General features: G+C 52.6%; 1 protein-coding gene across 1 annotated transcript in view; it reads left to right on the plus strand.

The window, feature by feature from the left end:
- Window positions 1–18,698, plus strand: part of MACF1 (microtubule actin crosslinking factor 1) — a 135,701-nt gene that overhangs the window by 52,830 nt on the left and 64,173 nt on the right. The window contains exons 25-39 of the mRNA XM_062509220.1: window positions 354–523; window positions 765–943; window positions 1,141–1,279; window positions 1,649–1,842; window positions 1,988–2,150; window positions 2,602–2,685; window positions 2,788–2,895; window positions 3,531–3,629; window positions 3,780–3,932; window positions 4,032–4,120; window positions 4,510–4,645; window positions 16,357–16,500; window positions 16,587–16,820; window positions 17,370–17,597; window positions 18,120–18,635. Of these exons, the coding sequence (XP_062365204.1) occupies window positions 354–523; window positions 765–943; window positions 1,141–1,279; window positions 1,649–1,842; window positions 1,988–2,150; window positions 2,602–2,685; window positions 2,788–2,895; window positions 3,531–3,629; window positions 3,780–3,932; window positions 4,032–4,120; window positions 4,510–4,645; window positions 16,357–16,500; window positions 16,587–16,820; window positions 17,370–17,597; window positions 18,120–18,635 (2,636 nt within the window). The remainder of the gene's footprint in view (window positions 1–353; window positions 524–764; window positions 944–1,140; window positions 1,280–1,648; window positions 1,843–1,987; window positions 2,151–2,601; window positions 2,686–2,787; window positions 2,896–3,530; window positions 3,630–3,779; window positions 3,933–4,031; window positions 4,121–4,509; window positions 4,646–16,356; window positions 16,501–16,586; window positions 16,821–17,369; window positions 17,598–18,119; window positions 18,636–18,698) is intronic.

An 18,698-nucleotide genomic window follows, 5' to 3' on the forward strand; every position in this document is an offset into this window, starting at 1 on the left:
GGCCTTGGCTTTGCAGCTTCAGCTCAGCTGCTGAGTCCTGTTCTAGTTCGACACTAAGTTCTAGTGTTGGCAGCAGGGATGCATTCCAAGGAAGGAGCTCTTCCTGCATTTAATCTGTGGGAAAATACACGTGGTGGTGGCACTTGTGACACTGTGTGTCCCACTAGGACTCCAGTGAGGTTCCCTGTGGCTGGACTCATTTCCAGAACGAGATGATTTAATTAACATGTTTTCCATCTGAGCAGAGATCCCGGTGCCAGCGCGAGGCTGCGCTCGGCTCCGGGGATTCCAGCGGGTCCTGTTCGGGACAGATGTTGTTCTCATCTGCTGTTCTGTGTGTCTCTGCCTTGCAGAAGACAAGGATGAGACCATTGCCAGGACCTACCTGTCCGAGTTGAAGAACATCCGCCTGCGGCTGGAGGAGTGTGAGCACAGGCTGGTGAGCCGTGTCCAGTCCCCGAGCAGCACCCGAGCAGATGGTGACACCATCCAGGAAAACACCATCCGCATTGCAGAGCAGGAGGTCAGGCCTGCTGCTGGGAGCCGGGCTGGGGAGGGATGAGATGAACACAAAAATAGCTGTAGCTCCTCTGCGTGGGCGAAGGGTGCGGGGTTTGAGGGAGTCTCGCTGCACAGAAGGCAGCAGGGAACCTCAGCAGGTGGGCTCCCTGCTTCATTTCCTACCAGCTCCTTTGCCAAGGGCAATCCTGACTTTTCCCTGCCTGTCTGGGCTCTCCTTTCACGTTGTCTCTCTCCCTCTGCAGCGCACGCAGGAGGATCTGCAGCAGCTGCAGTCAGAGCTCCGGGTTGTGTCTGAGAGGTGCTACAGCTTCCTGGACAAAGCTCCCGCGGGGCCCAGCACGCCCCACCTGCGCTCAGAGCTGGACTTGGTGGTGAACAAGATGGAGCAGACACATGGGCTGTCCTCCATCTACCTGGAAAAGTGAGTTGGGATGTGCCTCCATTCCCAAATAACCTTTTGAGTGTTCCCAGCTCACTTGTTCTGTCCCTCCAATGTCCCTCCACCCATCCTCCTTGTGCTGGACGGAACTGAATCCATCCCCCTGCAGCACGTGGTGCAGCCTCCAGATCTCTGCCACATCTGGGATGTCATGGTGCTGCCTCTGTTTGATTTGCCAGGTTGAAGACGGTTGATATCATTATCCGCAACACCCAAGGAGCAGAGTCCCTGGTCAAAGGCTATGAGGTGAAGCTGAGCCAGGAGGAGGCTGTTCCTGCTGACCTGGCAGCCATTCAGACTCACAGGACAGCGCTGCAGGTTGGTGCTGTTGGTTTGGCAAGCAGCATCTTTTGCTTTTTTTTCTGCTGAATTTGGACTGTGGGACATTTTTTCTTGCCTTGGTATACATTTGGGAGGGTTTTGTGCTGCTGATGTGAGAGCCCTGGTTGCTTTGTAAGTGTAGAGGATGTGTTGTGGCTTGTGCTCTGTCTGCTGCTGTAGGACAGGGATTGAACCAGTCTGACCTGGGAGCATGTTCCCCTTCATTCTACACCTCCTAAAACCTCCCAGTTCTTTGCAGGAAAATAAACCCATTAACTTCCCAGCTTTGTCACCTCTGGGTGGGATGACATCACTTGGTCCCTTCTGCTTTCAGTGGCTCTGACCTGGTGCTGTCTCCTCTTGCAGCAATGGCTCGGGGAGGTGAAGGACAAGGGCTCTGTGTTCTCCACGCTGGAGGAGGAGATGGCAAAGGCAAAGGAGGTGGGGGAGCAGCTGTTCCAGCTGAGGCAGGAGCGCAGCATCGACCTGGAGCGCTTCCAGGAGAAGGGGAGCCAGCTGTGGGACCGCTGGCAGCGAGTCTGTGCCCAGATCGAGACCCGGTGAGACACCTCCTGCCTCCCCTGCCACATTTACTTCAGCTGAGAGCTTGGCTCAGGCTTGGTGGTGCTGGTGAAATTTTTCTGGCTGGGATTCCCGCTGGAGGCGTTTCACCCCCTCCTCTTACCTGTGGTGGTTTTCTCTCAGGCACACAGAGCTGGAGAGCATCCAGGAGGTGCTGAGTGATTACCGGCAGTGCCACAGTGCCCTGATCCAGTGGATTGAGGAGATCACAGCCCAGCAGGAGCTGATGAAGCCTGGCCAGGCTGAGGACAGCCGGGTGCTGTCAGAGCAGCTCAGCCAGCAAACGGTGAGGCACGACCTCGTGATGTCTCGTTGCTGCCGTGACCGTGTCACTTCTTTTCATCTCTGAGCTTGGAAATATGAAAAGCAGCAGGCATGAGGCTGCAGACCTGAGCTGGGTGTCTGGGAAGGAAGTGAAGGAGCTCTGCTTGACTCGAGGTGCAGATGAGGTCTTGTGTGAAAAATTGGAGAGTAAAGATTTTACCCAAAAGTGAACCAGAATTCTGCTCACATCCCCATGGCTGCTGTCATAGAATCCCAGAAAGGTTGGGTTGGAAGGGACCTCCAAGATCATCTTGTTTCCATCCTCCTGGGACAATTTCCACTATCCCAAGTTGCTCCAAGCCACATAAAACCTGTCTTTGAACACTTCCAGGGTTGGGGTATCCACAGCTTCTCTGGGCAACAACTCAGCCAACCTGTTCTGACAACCATTTTTGCTTTGAATTTCCTTGAAGGCTTTGGCTGCAGAAATTGAGAAAAACCAAGCCAAGCTGGACCAGTGTCAGAAATTCTCCCAGCAATACTCTGCTGCTGTCAAGGTACAGATCCCCCCTTGCACCTGGGTAGGGTGGGCTGGGCAGGAGCAGCCCTGGCAGAGTTTGTAGAGATCTCACAATCTTCACAACTCCCCACCTTTGCAGGACTATGAGCTGCAGCTGATGACCTACAGGGCCTTCGTGGAGTCACAGCAGAAGTCCCCCATGAAGCGCCGGCGGATGCTCTCCTCCTCAGATGCCATCACCCAGGAGGTAGGAGCCCACCTCAGCTCAGCAGGGAGAAATTTCAGGGGGGGGTTCTTCAACGTCCAGCAAAACCACCCAGCAGCCTCTGTGAAATGAGCTCCTTTCTGCTGAACTCTCTTGTATAAATAAAGTTTCCACCCTCGCTGTTTTTTCCAATAGCCAGAGAGGATGGCTTAGTGCCCTAAGCACCAGGTATGCCATACCTAGACTCCTGGGAACCCCTGGGTCAAATCCAGCAGGGTCGGCTCAGCCCTTCAGCCTTGTGAGGTAAATAACCAGAGCACCATGCAGTGTTGCTGTGTGTGCATCTTTTGGATGAGAACCTTTTAGGGCCCCGAGGTCCTGTCTGCTCTGTGTGGATATTAAAAATCCCAGTAGCCCTCTGTAAGAGTTGAGCATCCGCCCCAGTGTCCCCTCGCTCCAGTGTCGTGCAGCATGCCTTGTGTGGCCACCACCCTCCCCAGCAGACTTGCTGCATTCCATTGGTGCCATCCCAGGTCTGCCAGGTGCCCCCTGGGGGGGGTTCCCAAGCCACAGGTGCCACATCCATGTCACATACTGTCAAGGGTGACACTCTGGATCTGCCAGCAGGACTGATGCAGCTCTTTTTCCCCTCTGTTTTCCCCTCTGTCCCTTGGCAGTTCATGGATTTGAGGACTCGTTACACAGCCCTGGTGACACTGACCACCCAGCACGTGAAGTACATCAGCGACGCGCTGCGGCGGCTGGAGGAGGAGGAGGTGAGGGCGTGGGCCACACCTGGACTCTGTCCCCACATTCCCTCATCCCTGAGGGTGCTGCTCCATGCTGAGGGCACATCCCGGGCGTTGCTCCCACTTTGGAGATGCCTTTTGACGTGGTTGTCTTCCTCCTTCCTGCTCTGCTTGCAGAAAGTGGTGGAGGAGGAGAAGCAGGAGCACGTGGACAAGGTGAAGGAGTTGCTGGGCTGGGCCCTGGGCTTGAAGCAGAGTGTGCAGGGCAGGACAGCTGCTGCTGGGAGCAGAGAACTGGGAGACATTGAGAAATCCATCTCAGAGCAGCAGGTAAAGCAGGACTGACACCAGACCCTGAGGTTTAACTTCTGCTCTTTTTTCACAGCTCCATTAAGCTGCTTTCTTTCTTTTTTGTATTTTTTTTTCCAGGCCCTGAATGAGGAGTTGACTGCAAAGAAGGAGCAGGTCTCTGAGGCTATCAAAACTTCCCAAATCTTCCTGGCAAAACACAGCCACAAGTGAGTGTTACCCAGGGAGAGAGCAGGGGCTGGAGATGAGATTTCTTAGAGTTGGTGGATCCATGGGATCCAGTGCCTGACTCCAGTTAAAAACAATGAGCTGCACACAACACTTGTCTTGTTTATTGTCTGCGATGAGATCTGTGAAATGTGCAACCCATTTATGCTGTGGGACAATACTAATCCTCTTGAGTTGAGATGCAGCCCCATATATTTGGGGATTTGATTGTTACCATGCAGCTCAGCCTTTGCTCAGTTATCCTGGCAGGTTTTAGCTGAGCTGGGCAAGGAGCAGGGCAGAGGGAAGAACTCATGGGTTCGGCCTTTTCCTATGCTTGGAATGGCACGGTAATTCTGTGGACCTGAGAGATTTCCCCTTCCCCTTGCAGGCTTTCCCAACCAGAAAAGGACCAGATTTCTGCTCAGATTGGTGCTCTGAAGGAAACCTATCAGGCTCTCTGCAGTAACTCCACAGAGCAGCTCCAGCAGCTCCAAAGCCAGCTGGCTCAGGAGACAGAGCACAAGGTACTGCTCCCTGCTCAGGGCTGTTCACTCCTCAGGGCATGGAAAATGTTTCATTTTGTTGTGTGTCTCATGGCCACTGGCCACTCACAGCCTCTTACTTGCACGTGGTTGCCCTCCCTTCTCTCCTATTCATGGTCACCCAAAGCATCTGGTTGTCCCTGGAGGCCAAGCAGGAGCTGTTTTCCTGCTGTGTTCCAGGGCCATGGGAGAGTTGTCCTTTGGCTGCCATCAGGGTTCTGCCCTCTGTGCAAGGGCTGGCTCGTTGGTGCTTGGTGAGCAGGGTGGCAGATGGAATTCTGCCCTGGAAATGGAGCCCTTGAGGAAATCTGTGTCTTCTGAGGGCTGTAAGCTCAGAGGGCTCAATCCCCCAGGCTGCCTGTGGGCAGGGCATGCAGGAAGGTGGAGCTCACCTGGCCTTGGGGATCTCAGGGTTTGGCCAAGGGTTTTTCTCAGTGGTGGCTGAACCAAGCAGCTTTTCCTTGTGGAAGGCAACTACATTGTCCAGCCCCTCAGCTGGTCTGGGAAACCTTCAGGACCTGTTCCCTGTTCATATCCACCAGGCTCCATCCTTGTAGGGAGGGCTGGAAGTGCATTCTTATTGCCTCTGTTACGAGCTGTCATTCACAGATTTACGTGTGCGTGTTCTCTAAGTGTATATTCATGTGTCAATGGATATTTTTGTGTGTTTGCTTGCTGGCTCCCTGTACCCTGAAGCAACAGCCTGCTCCCATCTAGCTGTGAGATGCAGGTTTTGGCTCTCAAGTCTGTGAGTGAAGCCCTGTTCAAGCCATTCATGGGGAGAAGGTGGCAGAGGTGCTTTTTTTGAGATCTGCCTGTGCAGCTTTCACCTGAATATGTAGTGTTTTGCTCCAAACTGGGCTTTACAGCACATACCAGGTGTTTTCAGAGCAGGAGATGATTTATTTTATTGCCAGCCCTTTAGCCGTTGTGCTGGCAGCAGAAAGGTGAACGAGTGATTTTGTTGAGCCATCACAGATTTGGTGCAGCCTCCCTGTGGAATGGGTGCTTTTTTTCCTTTCCCTTTTCCTCCCTTTTGATCAGGAAAATGATTTTAGAGCAAAAGCCTTCTCCAGGGCTTGTCAAGCTGTTTTGGTACAGCACAAGAGCTGCTTTGGGGCTGGAACAGTTTTCACTCACGCACTCGATGAAGCCCAGGCAGCAAAACAAGAGATGGCAGTGGGGCTTCACCTTAAATCCCTGTCTGCAAAACCATCCCTGCGGCTCTGGTGCGGAGCCATTGCTTCACTGTAGAGGGAGCATGAAGAACTCTTTAACATTTGCTTGCTGGAAACATCCAACTGTCAGAAAGAAGTTACAAAAGACCCAAAAAAAAATGCAAAGCAGAACGCGCTAAATTGAGCATGATGTGTCCCTGTACAGTTTGTGTTTCATGTCAACTGTTTTTAAGATTAACTGACATCCTCGCTTACAAGTTTAACTAACCCCCCTGGGATTTAAACAAACAAAAAAACACACAAAAGGGAAAGAGGACGGACCTGTGTGTGGGGTTCTTTTTGCAAAACAAAAGTCGCATGCTGGACGCTAACCCCAAGCTTTACACTGTGTGTGATACGGCTGAACTGCTCCATAAGGCTCTGTCTTTAACTGCTCAAGGCACACCCTGCAAGTCGGTAAGTAAAAGCCTTTTACTCCCCTCCCTCCCATCCGTCTCCTTTTTTTATCTTTCTCTTTTGTTTCCCCCCCCCTTTCCCTCTTCTCTGTCTTTCCACGGCTTGTTCATCTCTGAATATGCACGTCAGGGTCTGGTGATGGTGGTGGAGAGCTTAGGTTGTCCCAGGAGTTTCCTCCTGTCCCCACAGCAGGGTGTTGGGATGCAAAAGGAACTCATTCCATAGTCTTGATTCCCTCCTTGTTATCCCCACAAAAATCCTGGAGTGCTTGGGCCAGCCTTATACCCAACCAGTGGCACTGGGAGAAACCCAAAAGTCTAAAGACCTTTTGAACAAAGGCACTGTCACCTAAATTCTTACCTTCCCTGTGAGGATAGCAGCAAGAAAAGCCCTTCCAAAAGCACCACAGTAGTTGGTGTGGTCCCAGTCTGTCACTGTTCCCATGCTGGAACCTCCAACTTGTCCCACTTCTCCCCTGACCCTGTCTGAGGAGCAACTTGGAGGTGCTGGAGTGGGTAGAGCAGGACCATGGTCATGCCTGGGGAGCTTTTCCTGCTCCTGCCCTGATGCATGGCTGGGAGCTGCTCCATGGCATGGGGTTCTGTGGTGTCCCCCATCCATCCTGGCACTTGGGATTTGCTTGGTAAGTGCAGGATTTTCAGCATGGCAGGAACCAGCATGGAGGCTGCGCTGGACAAGTCCCCCTGTACCCCAGAGTGGGTGGTTTTGGGGGCTTTTCTTCCCCATGAGTGCACAGTGGGATTTGCGTTGTCTTTACTTTTTTTTAAAGCTGGAGTTGTTGAAGGGCTTTGTTGTGCTTGTTGGTCTCCTGCCCTCTTTTCTGTGGAGCATTAGGAATGATTCTGAGTTTTGGTGCTTGCTGCTTTGCTGCGTTACTGGTGATGGATATTGGAAGCATCTTGGTGCTGCCCTGGTGGTGGACTAGATTTCAAACACTTTAGGACCTTGTAGCCTGTTTGGGGATTTTAAGTTTATTTCCTTATTTTTTATTTTTTTTTACTGAGGCCCCCCTGAAACTCATGCAATGAGTGCTGGAAATGCTGGATTTTGATTTAATTATTTTCCTTCTCTTTCTGTTCCAGGGCAGTGAAGCTGTGGCAGGAGTGATCGATCTTGGCACAGTAGAAATATTCCCTGTCTTTGGTGCCATGCAGAGAGGTCTTATAGATCAGGACACAGGCCTGGTCCTCTTGGAGGCTCAGGTGATCACCTCTGACTTAGTTGTCCCAGAGACCAGTGAGAAACTCTCCTTGGAGAAAGCTCTGGCAAGAAACATCATTGATCTCAGGGCATTCCAGGTGCTGCAGGAATTGAAGGATGCTCTCCAGCAGGTGGAAGAAGTCAGATGTGAAGGGAGGCAGCTCCTCCCCGTCGTTGCTGCCATAGAAGAGGGGAGGATCAGTGAGAACGTTGGGCTAAAGATTCTTGAGTCTGAGCTCCTCACTGGGGGCTTTAAATTCCAGCAGGGCAGAATCAGCATGGAGACAGCAGTGCAAGAAAAGCTCCTTCCCCCCCAGCTTCACTCCAGTCTCCTGTCCCACCTGGAAAATGGCAAAGATTTGATTGACCCAAACACTGCTGAGAAAATCAGTCTGCCTGAGCTCCTGGAGAGATGCATCGTCCACCAAGAGACTGGGCTGAGGCTGCTCCCAGTCAAGCAGCTGGCAGGTGGGATGGTGAGTTTGAGGTCAGGCAGGGAGGTCAGCATCTTCCGTGCAGTCCAGGAGGGGCTGATTGACAAGCAGGTGACCATCAGGTTGCTGGAAGCCCAGCTCTGTGCTGGTGGCATTGTTGACCCCAGGACAGGACACAGGCTGACTGTGGATGAGGCTGTCAGCCATGATTTGATTGAGCAGGATTTGGCCTTCACGCTTCTGATCCGGCAGCTCCAGGCAGGAGGGATCATCGACACGGCCACGGGACAGAGGCTGACCATGGATGAAGCCCTAAAGAAGGGGTTGGTGGCTCCAAGGGTTGCACTGCTGGTCCTGGAATCCCTGCAGTCCTTCATGGGGCTGCTGTGGCCAGAGACGGGCGAGATCATCCCTGTAGCAGATGCTTTGGAGCAGGGGATCCTCTCCACAGAGTTGATTCAGGAGATTCTCAGCAAGAGGCAGCTCCTTCAGGCTGTTTTTATACCAGAAACCACAGAGGTGGTGTCCTGGCAGAAGGCAGTGGAACATGGTATCCTGGAGAGAGAGGTGGTGAAGAAGCTGAGATCAACAGCCATACCTGATGTCATGGCCAGTGTGAAGCTCTCTGGATCTCCAAGCAGGAGCAGGCACGGCCAGAGCTCCCCTGGAAGGAGCCCCACAGGTCACGAGGAGCCTCTGCTAGGGAGTGATGATGAAATGCTGATGTTCCACTTGATGAGCCACAGCTACATCAACATCCACAATGGCCAAAAGGTGCTCTTAGTGGATGCAGAGCTGAGCAATCTCACTAAAGCTCTCATCCAAAGCCAAGGAAATGGATCCTGTGCTCAGGTGTTGGAAGGATTTGAGGAGACAGAGGCAGATGCAGCTCTTGAAAGTGAACCTTGCAATGGTTTGGCTTTGCAGCGGCTTGAGCTTCAATTTGCTCCTTCAATAGGAGAAAGTGAGAAGATTCTAACACCCAGGACTGCTTTGGAGAATGGGGAGGTGGTGATGGATCCTGAAAGTCTCCTCTTGGAGGATGCAGAGGATTTCGTGTGTATGGAGGAGCAGGAGCAGGTTTGCACTGAACAGGAGACCATCAGGAGTGAAACTGATGCTGAATTTGGAAGAGAACAGGTCACTTTTACAACCATGGATAAAGATCAGGTAAAATCATTGGTGCCAGAATCTCCCAGTGACCTTGATAGTGGATTAATCAGAGAAACAGAGGAAATTATGATTGAGGCAGAAGAAGAGTCCAAGCCTCCTGCAGAAGATGGAGTGGAAAGTGCAGAATATCAGAAGAGGGCATTGGAAAGTGGGGCAGTGGTTGTGAAAAGTGAAATCTGCATAACAATGGGTGTTCCAGAAAGTAGAGACAGACTGAAAATTATGGCAGAGAGGTCTCAGGGCGTGAAGGAACCTGAACGAGAGGCAGAAGATGTTAGAGAGGTTTATTTGCTAAAGGAGGAAACATTTGAAAATGGTTTGCTGGGAGGAGAGGAGGTTGTGCTCCCTGCAAATGGAGAGGCAGAGAGGCAGAGCAAGGACATGGGAAACGTGCTGGAAGTGGAAGAAGAAGAGCGGGAAGAAGTGATGAGAAGTGAGAAGTTCGGTGGTGAGGGCGTTGAGGAACAATCCCTGCCAGCCCCTGAGGAGCAGGAAGCAGAGGACACTTTGGAAAAGCTCCTGAATCAGCTCCAAAGCGGTGGCATCATCCATGAGCAGACGGGCAAGGCGCTGCTGCTGGACGAGGCCGTGGCCTCTGGAGTGGTGTCTGGCCACACGGCCGTGAAACTCATGGAGAGGATGAAGATGTTCAGTGGCTTCTTTGACTCTCAGGTGTGTGAACCCCTGACCACCGAGGATGTGATTGAAGAAGGTCTGATGGACGAGAAGCTGCTCCAGAAGGTCCTCGAGTCCGACAAAGCCATAAGTGGTGTCCTTGACCCAGGCAACAACTTTGTTTACTCCATCAAGGATGCTGCTGCTGTTGGCCTTTTGGACAAGGAGACAGCGATGAGGATCTTGGAAGGGCAGGTGGTTACTGGGGGGATCGTTGACTTGAAACGGGGCAAAAAAGTGTCAGTGACTTTGGCTTCAAATCTGGGTCTCATAGAACCAACGAGTCAGACAGAGCTGGTCAAGCTGGAGAAGGCTTCCAAGGGGAAAGGCACTGATGAGGTGACCAGGCAGAAGCTCATTAACTTACAGGCTGAGACCAGTGGGGTTGTGGATCCTGAAACCAAACGAACTTTGACTGTGGCAGAGTCTGTTGAGAAAGGGCTCCTGGAGAAGGAAAAAGCTTTTCAGCTCTTGACCAAGCAGGTTGCTGATGGAGGAATCATCCATCATGTGTCTGGGATGAGGCTTTCGGTGGACAACGCGATGAAACATGGTTTGATCAATCCAGATCTATGCAAAGAGCTCAGGAAAGCTGAAGGGGTGGTCCTGCAGGACTTTGTCCATCCAGCTACAAAGGAGAAGCTGCCCTTGTCCCAGGCAGTGTCACTGGGGCTCGTTAGCCCAGAATTCCAGAGGAAAGTGCAGGAAATCCAGGCTGAGAGTGGAAGCATTCTTGATCCAGCTTCTGGCCAGAGACTGGCGCTGTGTCAAGCGGTGCAGGAGGGCTTGGTGCCCCAGCAGGTGGTGGAGAAAGTCCTGTCATCTTCAGAAATGAGAGAAGGAATTGTAGACCCTGAGAGCTGCATGATCGTTCCCTATTCAGAATTCCTGAAGAAGTGTAAAATCGATATCGAGTCCGGCCAGAGGTACCTGGAGGTCCATCCCTTCCAGGCCATCAAGGATGAGGTGACAGGGACCAAGCTGCCGTGTGCTGAGGCAGTGAGGATGGGGAAGGTGGATCCCGTGCCCACCCTGAGGCTGCTGCAGGCACAGGCAGACACTGGAGGGGTGGTGGAGGGCACTGTCAGCAAGAGGTTGTCCCTGAGGGCAGCAGTGGAGCAAGGGATGCTGGATGAGGCCATGGCCAAAGTCATCGCCACCAACCAGCTCAGGGCTGGGGGAATTGTTGATGCCCCCAGTGGGAAAAGGTTGACTGTGAAGGAAGCTGTTGGGAAAGGATTGATCAGCCAAAAATTAGCTGCTGGTCTTCGGGATGTGCAAATGTTCGAAGAGAAAGTTGGTTCTGAGGTCTGCAAAGTAGAAAAAATGCAACTTTCACAGGAAATAATAGAAAAATTGTCTCCAAAAGAGGAAGGTGTCATCCTCCCTGCCAGGTCTGCCAGGTCTGATGGTGCTGAGCCCAAAGCTCAACCTGAAGCTGTGAGCTATAACACAGCTCAGAGTGCAGCTGCTGCCACTGAGAAATCCCCCAAAGTACGCACAGAAAGGAAATTAAAACCTCAGGAAGCTCCAGAGGGCAGTGTCCATCCCCAAGATGAACATCATCATCTTCATCATCCCCAGGCAAAGGCTGAGGTGACCCCAGAGCACCCCTCAGTGCTGGGGACAGCGTCTCTCCCTGAAGAGACAGTGGGGGCAGGGGCTGTGGAAAAAGGGATCCCAAAAGGCAGCTCCCAAGTGAGAGCAGCCCAGGGGAAGGAATCGAGAGAAGAAGTGGATGGAGGGACAGAGAAAGTAGAGAGACTGAGTTTGGAGAAGGAGCAGTTGTTCTTGGGCATGGAGGTGCTTCACAAGGAGGAGGATGGTGAGGAGAGGAGGAGGAGGACAGAGTTTGTAGGTGCAGAGGGAGTTGTGGCAGGTGGAGAAGGTGAGACAGTGACCAGGTTGGTCCAGGAGACACCAGCAGCCCCGAGAGAATCTGTCAGTGTGGGCCCAGGGAAGGGAGGGATGGGTCCTGGAGAACCCCCTGAGGTTGGTGTTCCTGTGGAGCCTGCAGGAGATGAGCTGGCAGGGAAAAGAGCTGTCAAACACACAGAAAGAGAAACCTCTCACACACAAGGTCAGGAAAAAACAAGCAAAACTGAACTAAAACCTACCCAGAAACAGAAAAGCAAGAAAAAAAAAGCAAAGCAGGGCAGCATTCCAGGAGACAGCACTCAGCCAGAGAAACCTCCTGCAGAAAAGCAGCTCCTTCCTTCTCTGCTTTCCCATGAAATTCCAAGGAAAAAGGGTGAGGAGGAGCACTTTGTCTCCAGGTTGCCAGAGCCAAAACATGAATCCAGCATCGAGACTGCTGCTGGGTTGGCAAGAGACACAGCCAAGCACAAGGGTGGAAAAGGAAAGAAAATTCCTGGGAAGGAAACCCTTGGAGAGGATCAGGTGTTCCCTGTGCCCCCTGAGCAAGGGGAAGCTGCAGAGGTGCTGAAAGGTGGGATCAAGGATGGTCAGAATTCCTTGGTGGCATTGAGACTGGAGGAAAGGATGGCTCAGGAAGACACCAGGGTGGAAATGACCCAGGATGTGTCCAGCACAGCCACCATGGCACAGGAACTGCCCCATGACTTAATTATCAGAGAAGAACCCACAGAAGCACAGGAAACCTCCACAATCCTGGAGCTGGGAGAGGAGAAACAGCACAAGCAAACAGCTGAGCTCAGAGCAGAACAAGGAAGTGCCTCTGCTCCCAAAAAATCCCAAGAAGAAATCCCCCAGGAGAGGAGCCAGCAGCCAGGTCCAGGTGATCGAGGTTTGCTCTTACCTGTGATCGTGGAGGGGGAGCTGCTGGAAACCTCGAGGGAATCCACGAGACCAGCCCAGGTCAGTGAATATTTTTTGCTATTTTGACAGTTTTTCTGAGCTATTTGTGGATGTTTGGTGCTAAATCTGTCTGAGAGCCTCGGCACAGAGGGCAGCTGGAGCATGAGGAGTGGATGTTGCAGCATCAGCTGCAGTGGATTTGGCAAAGGAGCTGGTGATGTACAACTGGAAACACTCGGGGATTAGTTGTGGCTCCTTTTGCTGGAGCATTGCTGCTAAATGACTAACAAGTAGAACTCTTTTTTTGGCACTTTTGCTGCAACACTAAGAGGTCTCTTGCCATTTATAAGCTTATGTTGGAAAAAGAACCGTGTGTTTTATTTTTCCTGTAGTAAATCTTGTAGATAAGGCTGGCAAGTGGCAAGTCCATGAGCAAGAACGTTATTAACAAATTTCTCCTTTGGAAAAAAAAAATAGAATTTTATATAACACTTTGTCTCTTTTTCTGCCTAAGTTTGAAGCTTTGATTTCCTGTCTGATTCTGCAGATCAAGTTCAGCAAGAAGATGTGTCTGGAGCATGACCAGAGGCTGATATCTTATCTCTCCATGCTCCGAGATATCGAGATGAGAATCAAACGGGTGCAGCCAGCAGAGCAGAATTTGGCAGCCCTGCACGACCTGAGGCAGCAAGCAGAGGTGAGTGAGTCTGGGCCAGGCTTGGCTGGTGTTAGACAGAGCTTTCCTCCCTCTCCCCAGCTTCCTGCACAGCCCTTGCACCCCTCTATGCTTCTGGGAGTTTTGTCTCAGGTTTAAGAGGCTTTTATATCAAACCTCATCCCTCTTTCTGATCCATCCACCTTCTCCTCCCTGCCCAGACAACAGCTTGAGCTTGGCTGACAAGAATTTTACAGCCTGGAGAAAGGCAGGAGAGTGCTGGCAGCTGAGCAGGGCTGGAGGGTGGTGATGAATTTTTCTAGACTCAGTGTTTGGAGCTGTCTCTCCAAAACCCCTGCTGGGTTTTGGCAGCAGGGAGGTGAAGTCACCCTGTCCTAGACATAATGATGCTGTCTTTGTCTCAGGCTCTGGGGACTGAGCTGCAGGAGCTGAGCTTCCCAGTGAATCAGGAGCTGGATGCTGTGCAGAGGATTGTGGCCAACCCCCCTGAAGAAGTCCCTGAGCAGTTACTGAAGGCTTTGGAGAAGGATGCCAAGAACCTCCAGAAGTCTCTGAACTCTGCAAGTGAAGTCCTGCAGTCCCGGCTGCAAAACCTTTGTGGGGCAGCAGAAGCTGAAAAGGTAAAGCTGGCACCTACCCCCACCCTGCTGCCCTACAAGCTTCCTAAAATTCTTCCTTTTAACCATGAATTTCTGGTTTTAAGGCTAAAATCTTGGCCCACCACGAGGCTCTTGAGGGCAAGCTCCAGGAGCTACTGAGCTGGGTCTCTGGCACCACGGGGTCACTGGATGACAGAGATTTCCAGCAGGCCACTGATGCCAGCAGTTTGAGTCACTGCCTGCAGCACTACAAGGTAACCATGGCAATGCCCCTAATCCTGCAGCCTGATGAACTTGCTGCCCTCTGCACAGTGGAGAAGCTTTTAATCCTGCTTCTCTCCCAGAGCTTACCAAGGGTTTGCCCTTAGCTTGTGCTGCAGCAGGAGCCCACTGTGCTGGGTGTTCTCCAAAGTCTCTTGTTTCCATAATGCACAGCCTGGTTTGGTTTTTTCAACGTGCTCCTGTGCAAGGGTGTGGCTGAGTGAGATTCCTGTCAGGCTGTTGAAAAAAAGAGAGCTGAATCCTTTGGGAAGCTGCTCCATCCCTGGTCTCCATCACCTGTATGAGGAGCCCAGTCTCTTTATCCATCTTCTAGCAATAGCTTTAATGATTATTTCCAAGTTTGGTTGTGGCATATTGCCATGGAAATCAGGGGATTGAAGGCTTTGAGAGCTGGTGGTGGCACATGGAGTCACTGTGGCCAGGTCTGGGTCATCTTCAGACAAAAGAGCAGCCCTGCACACACACCCAAGAAACCTTTTGGTGAGATGCCTCCAGCACCTGGTGCAGAGGGAAGTTGGAAAACCCCTGTGGTGAGACACTCAACTCCATGCTGAATGTTGTTTTGGGGGAGTTTGGTGTTTCTGTAATATGTTTCCTTGCAGATGGGGAGCAGTGCAGCACAACCCTGGCTTCATCATTTCACCTGTTTGGTGTTTTCTCTCCCTTTCAGGAGCTGAAGGAGCCCCTTGCTGACACCAAGGCTCAGCTGGACGCCACTGCCTTCGACATCCAGTTCCTCATCTCGGAGCACGCCCAGGATTTAACACCCCAGCAGAGCAGGCAGCTGCTGAGGCTGCTCAATGAGCTGCAGAAAGCCTTCAGGGACCTGTCAGAGCGTGTGACAGCACGGGTGGAGGTGCTGCAGGTCTGTCTCCAGCAAGTGGAGCAGACAGAGCAGGTGAAGGTTGTGAGACATCTCCTCTCTGGCTGCCCTTTGCTTGCTGAAGCACTTCCCAGCCACAGGAACAGGAGCTGAGGCACCTCCAGTTTGGGATTTCCCATGCATGCCGCTCCCAGTTCAGGAGTTCTCACGGCACATCATGAGCTTCCTCTAAAAGTCTTTCTTCTTCCTACCAGGCAGAAGGTTGCTTTGCTCCCAAAATACAGTGTCCTGCCAAGGTCTGTGTAGCAGTTCTCTGCTAAATATGAAATTGTTTGGGGCTGGGTGGAATAAACCCTGTTATCACCCCCAAAATCCCTGTGCAGAGGGGCCACAGACATCCAGCAGTTTTAATGTCCAATTTCCACTGCACAAATCAGGCATTGCTGTCCCAGGGAAACTGCTGGCAAGGACAAAACCAAATCCTCAGGTCTCTGCTGCATTGCTGCAGCACCCACCACTGCATGGATCCTCTCATCCAAGACAGAATTAATTTGTTTTTGTTTTATTAACAGTTGCTCTCTGTAACTCTTGCCTGTCCTCTCTGGAGTGTGTGTGTGTATTAACCAGTTTGCTTTGCCTTTTCAGATTGAGTGTGCGCCCATCCTAACCCAGGAAGAACTCGCTTTGCAGCTGAAGAGCTCTTAAGAAGGCTCTTTCAATTTGCTTCTGTTGTTTTATCTTGTGACTGGGAGAAGCAGGCACAGTGTTTTGCACAAGTTTGTACATCACCTTGCTGAAATGCCCAGTGAAAAACTCAAAAACCTTTAATCCCCCCGGCAGAGGGGCACAGGGGTGTCACAGGGACTCTCAGGTCACATCATGCTCAATTGCTCAAACAGGCGCTTCTGTGTTGTGCTCTGGCAGCAAAAAGAGGAGCTGGATCAGCTACAGGAACACTTTCCCTCTCCAGGCTCCCTTTCCAACCCCAAATCATTAAAAAAAACCTCCCTTATTTGGGGTTGTTTGGGACTCCACAGTGGCGCTGCCTGACCCAGGTCATTGTTGCCTCTCGTTCATTGAGTTTCTGCTGCTGTTTTAATGTTTGTAAAATGCCATGAAAAAGTCACAGAAACTCGTGGCTGAGTTTCCCTGGGAGAACAGTGCAGCTCCACCTTGGAGCTCCTCAGAGAGAAGCCTTGAGTGGTGACAAAGGTGCCACCAGCTCAGCAGGGACGTGGCACCTGCTGCTGGACAGGGAGCACCTGGAGAGCCACAAAGTTTTCTGTGCTGCATCCTCCCCTCCAGGAGCTGCTGTAACCTCACCTTGCCTTTCAGCAGTGTGAGAGGAGGTGCAGGGCTGGTACTGACTATGCCCTGTCCTCTTTCCTGTGCCTGCAGACACTGCAGGAGCAACAGGCAGCCCGGGCACAGAGCCTGGCTGAGCTGAGCCGCTGGCTGGGCCAGGCAGAGGACACACTGGCAGAGCAGCAGAGAGCAGAAGGGGACCTATCTGCCTTGCAGCAGAGGCAAAGTGATGTTAAGGTCAGTGATATTTCAAAATTGGGGGGGCAGAGGTGGAGAGGCTTCATTTCAGGAGTGCCCAGAGCCTCACAGCATCATCCACACAGGAGCTGCAGAGGAGCATGCACAGCAGAGCTGCCTCCTTCACCGGTGTCCTGAAGAGCACAGAGCAATTTTTGGAGGAGAACAAGGCCAAGCTGGAGCCTGGGGAGCTGGCAGCATTGCAGCAGGACCTGCAGCGTGCCAAGGAGCAGTATCAGTCCCTGCAGGAGAGGACAGAGGTGGCCCAGAAGGAGCTGGAGAGTGCTGTGAGTGCTGCAGTGCAGCAGGAGACTGAGAAGGTAACGTGGCAGGAGCTGTAGAGCCTCCAGGCTTTGCTTGAGGGGGATTGTGGGGTCCCTGCAGCAAGCTGGGTGATGCAGCACAGAGCAATTTGTGGTTCCTTCCTGGGTGTTCCCTGGGCAAGGTTTCCCTCAGATATTTCTGTCGTGAAATGCCTTGGGAGTTGCAGGCAGGGATGAGCTGGTTGTAGAGGGAATGGGGGAAGAAAAGGTCCCTTGCTCTGCTTTTGGGGTGACCCTTAATGGATGAGGATTGTCAGTCACATCCCAGCCCTTTTGGGGTAAGGACCCTGGGTTGTACCAGGGTGAGAAATTCAATGTAGCAGCGAGGCTGAGTTTTTTCACAGCTTCTTTGCACCTTCCAGGGAGCCACAAAGGGTCTGGAGGTGTCTCAGGCATTTGCTGAGGCTGGGAAACTCCTCGGGTTTTGTTTGTTTTTTCTGTTCGTTTCTTCTGCTGATTTTTGTCTCCCTCCCCCCCTACCCGTGCAGCAATTTGCTGAACATGCAAGAACTGGGTCATTCTTATCTGGAGCCCTTATGCTTTTAGGTGAAAGCTGCCAAAGAGCTGGAGGAGAACAGCAATAAGATTGATTCCCTTTTGAACTGGGTGGCATCGCTGGAGCAGAAGGGAGGGCTCCCAGAGTACAGACCACACCCTGTCAGTCAAGGGACAGGGACACCAGCAGGACAAAGCACTGGGGATGTCCCTGATGGCCACGCTGTGGGAGCAGACAGTGCTGCTGAGAGCCTGGACGAGCAGTACGAGAGGGTGAAGGTCAGCACTGACACCTTGTCCCACCCAAAGCCTCCTGCCCCACACCCCGACCCTGGTGTGAGATGGGTCTGGCCTCTGACACACAGGATTCTCCATGTGGGAGGCTGGGGAAGGCTTCCTGCAGGAGATGCAGAATGTGCGGGGGGTGTGTGCCATGGCAAGGTGTAATCAGGGTCCAGAAGGTGCCCATGATGGTCACAGAAGGGGTCACTCTGCTGTGGACAGAGCTCCTGTAGCCCAACCTGGAATATTCCCGGGTTTCTCCACCCTGCTGGGTGCTTTGTCACGGAATCATGAAACGGTTTGGGCTGGAAAGGACCTTGAAGATCACCCTGTCCCATTCCTACCATGGGTAGGGACACCTCCCCCTAGACCAGGCTGCCCCAATCTGGCCTTGAACGCTGCCAAGGGTGGCACAGCCACAACTACTGTGGCACACAGAGGTTCAGTGGCGTGCACAGTGGGCAGAGACCCTCAATCCGGAGAATCCCGAGCCTCACCTTTGCTCCCTGCATCTTCCAGGCGCAGCACCAGGAGCTGCTGTCACAGCAGCAGGATGTCATCCTGGCCACGCAGTCAGCACAGGCTTTGCTGGACAAGCAGGGACACAGCCTGGCTGGGGAGCAGAGGGCACAGCTGCAGGCACAGCTGGCAGAGCTGAGGGAGCAGTACCCGGCGGCGCTGGCGCGCTCCGAGGCGCGGCTGAAACGGGTGCAGCTCCTCAGGGATGAGCTCCAGAAGTTCCTACGGGACCACGGCGAGTTCCAGGCGTGGCTGGAGCAGGCAGAGCAGGACCTGCAGGGGATGTACAAGGGGGACAGTGACCCTGCCTCACTCAGGCAGCTGCTGCGGCGCCAGGGGAGCTTCTCAGAGGATGTGATCTCCCACAAGGGTGACCTGCGCTTCGTCACCATGTCGGGGCAGAAGTTTCTGGATGGGGATGCTGAGGATGCTGAATCCCAGCTGGTGATGTCCAGGAGTGTGGTCAAGAGCAAGCTGGAGGATGCCACGCAGAGATACACCACTCTGCACTCCAAGGTATGGGAAGGGCTGCACCCTGGATGCTCTTCTGTGCAGCAATGGCAGAGAAATATTTGTCCC

The sequence above is a fragment of the Cinclus cinclus genome, chromosome 26, assembly GCF_963662255.1.
Source record: "Cinclus cinclus chromosome 26, bCinCin1.1, whole genome shotgun sequence".
Taxonomy (NCBI): domain Eukaryota; kingdom Metazoa; phylum Chordata; class Aves; order Passeriformes; family Cinclidae; genus Cinclus; species Cinclus cinclus.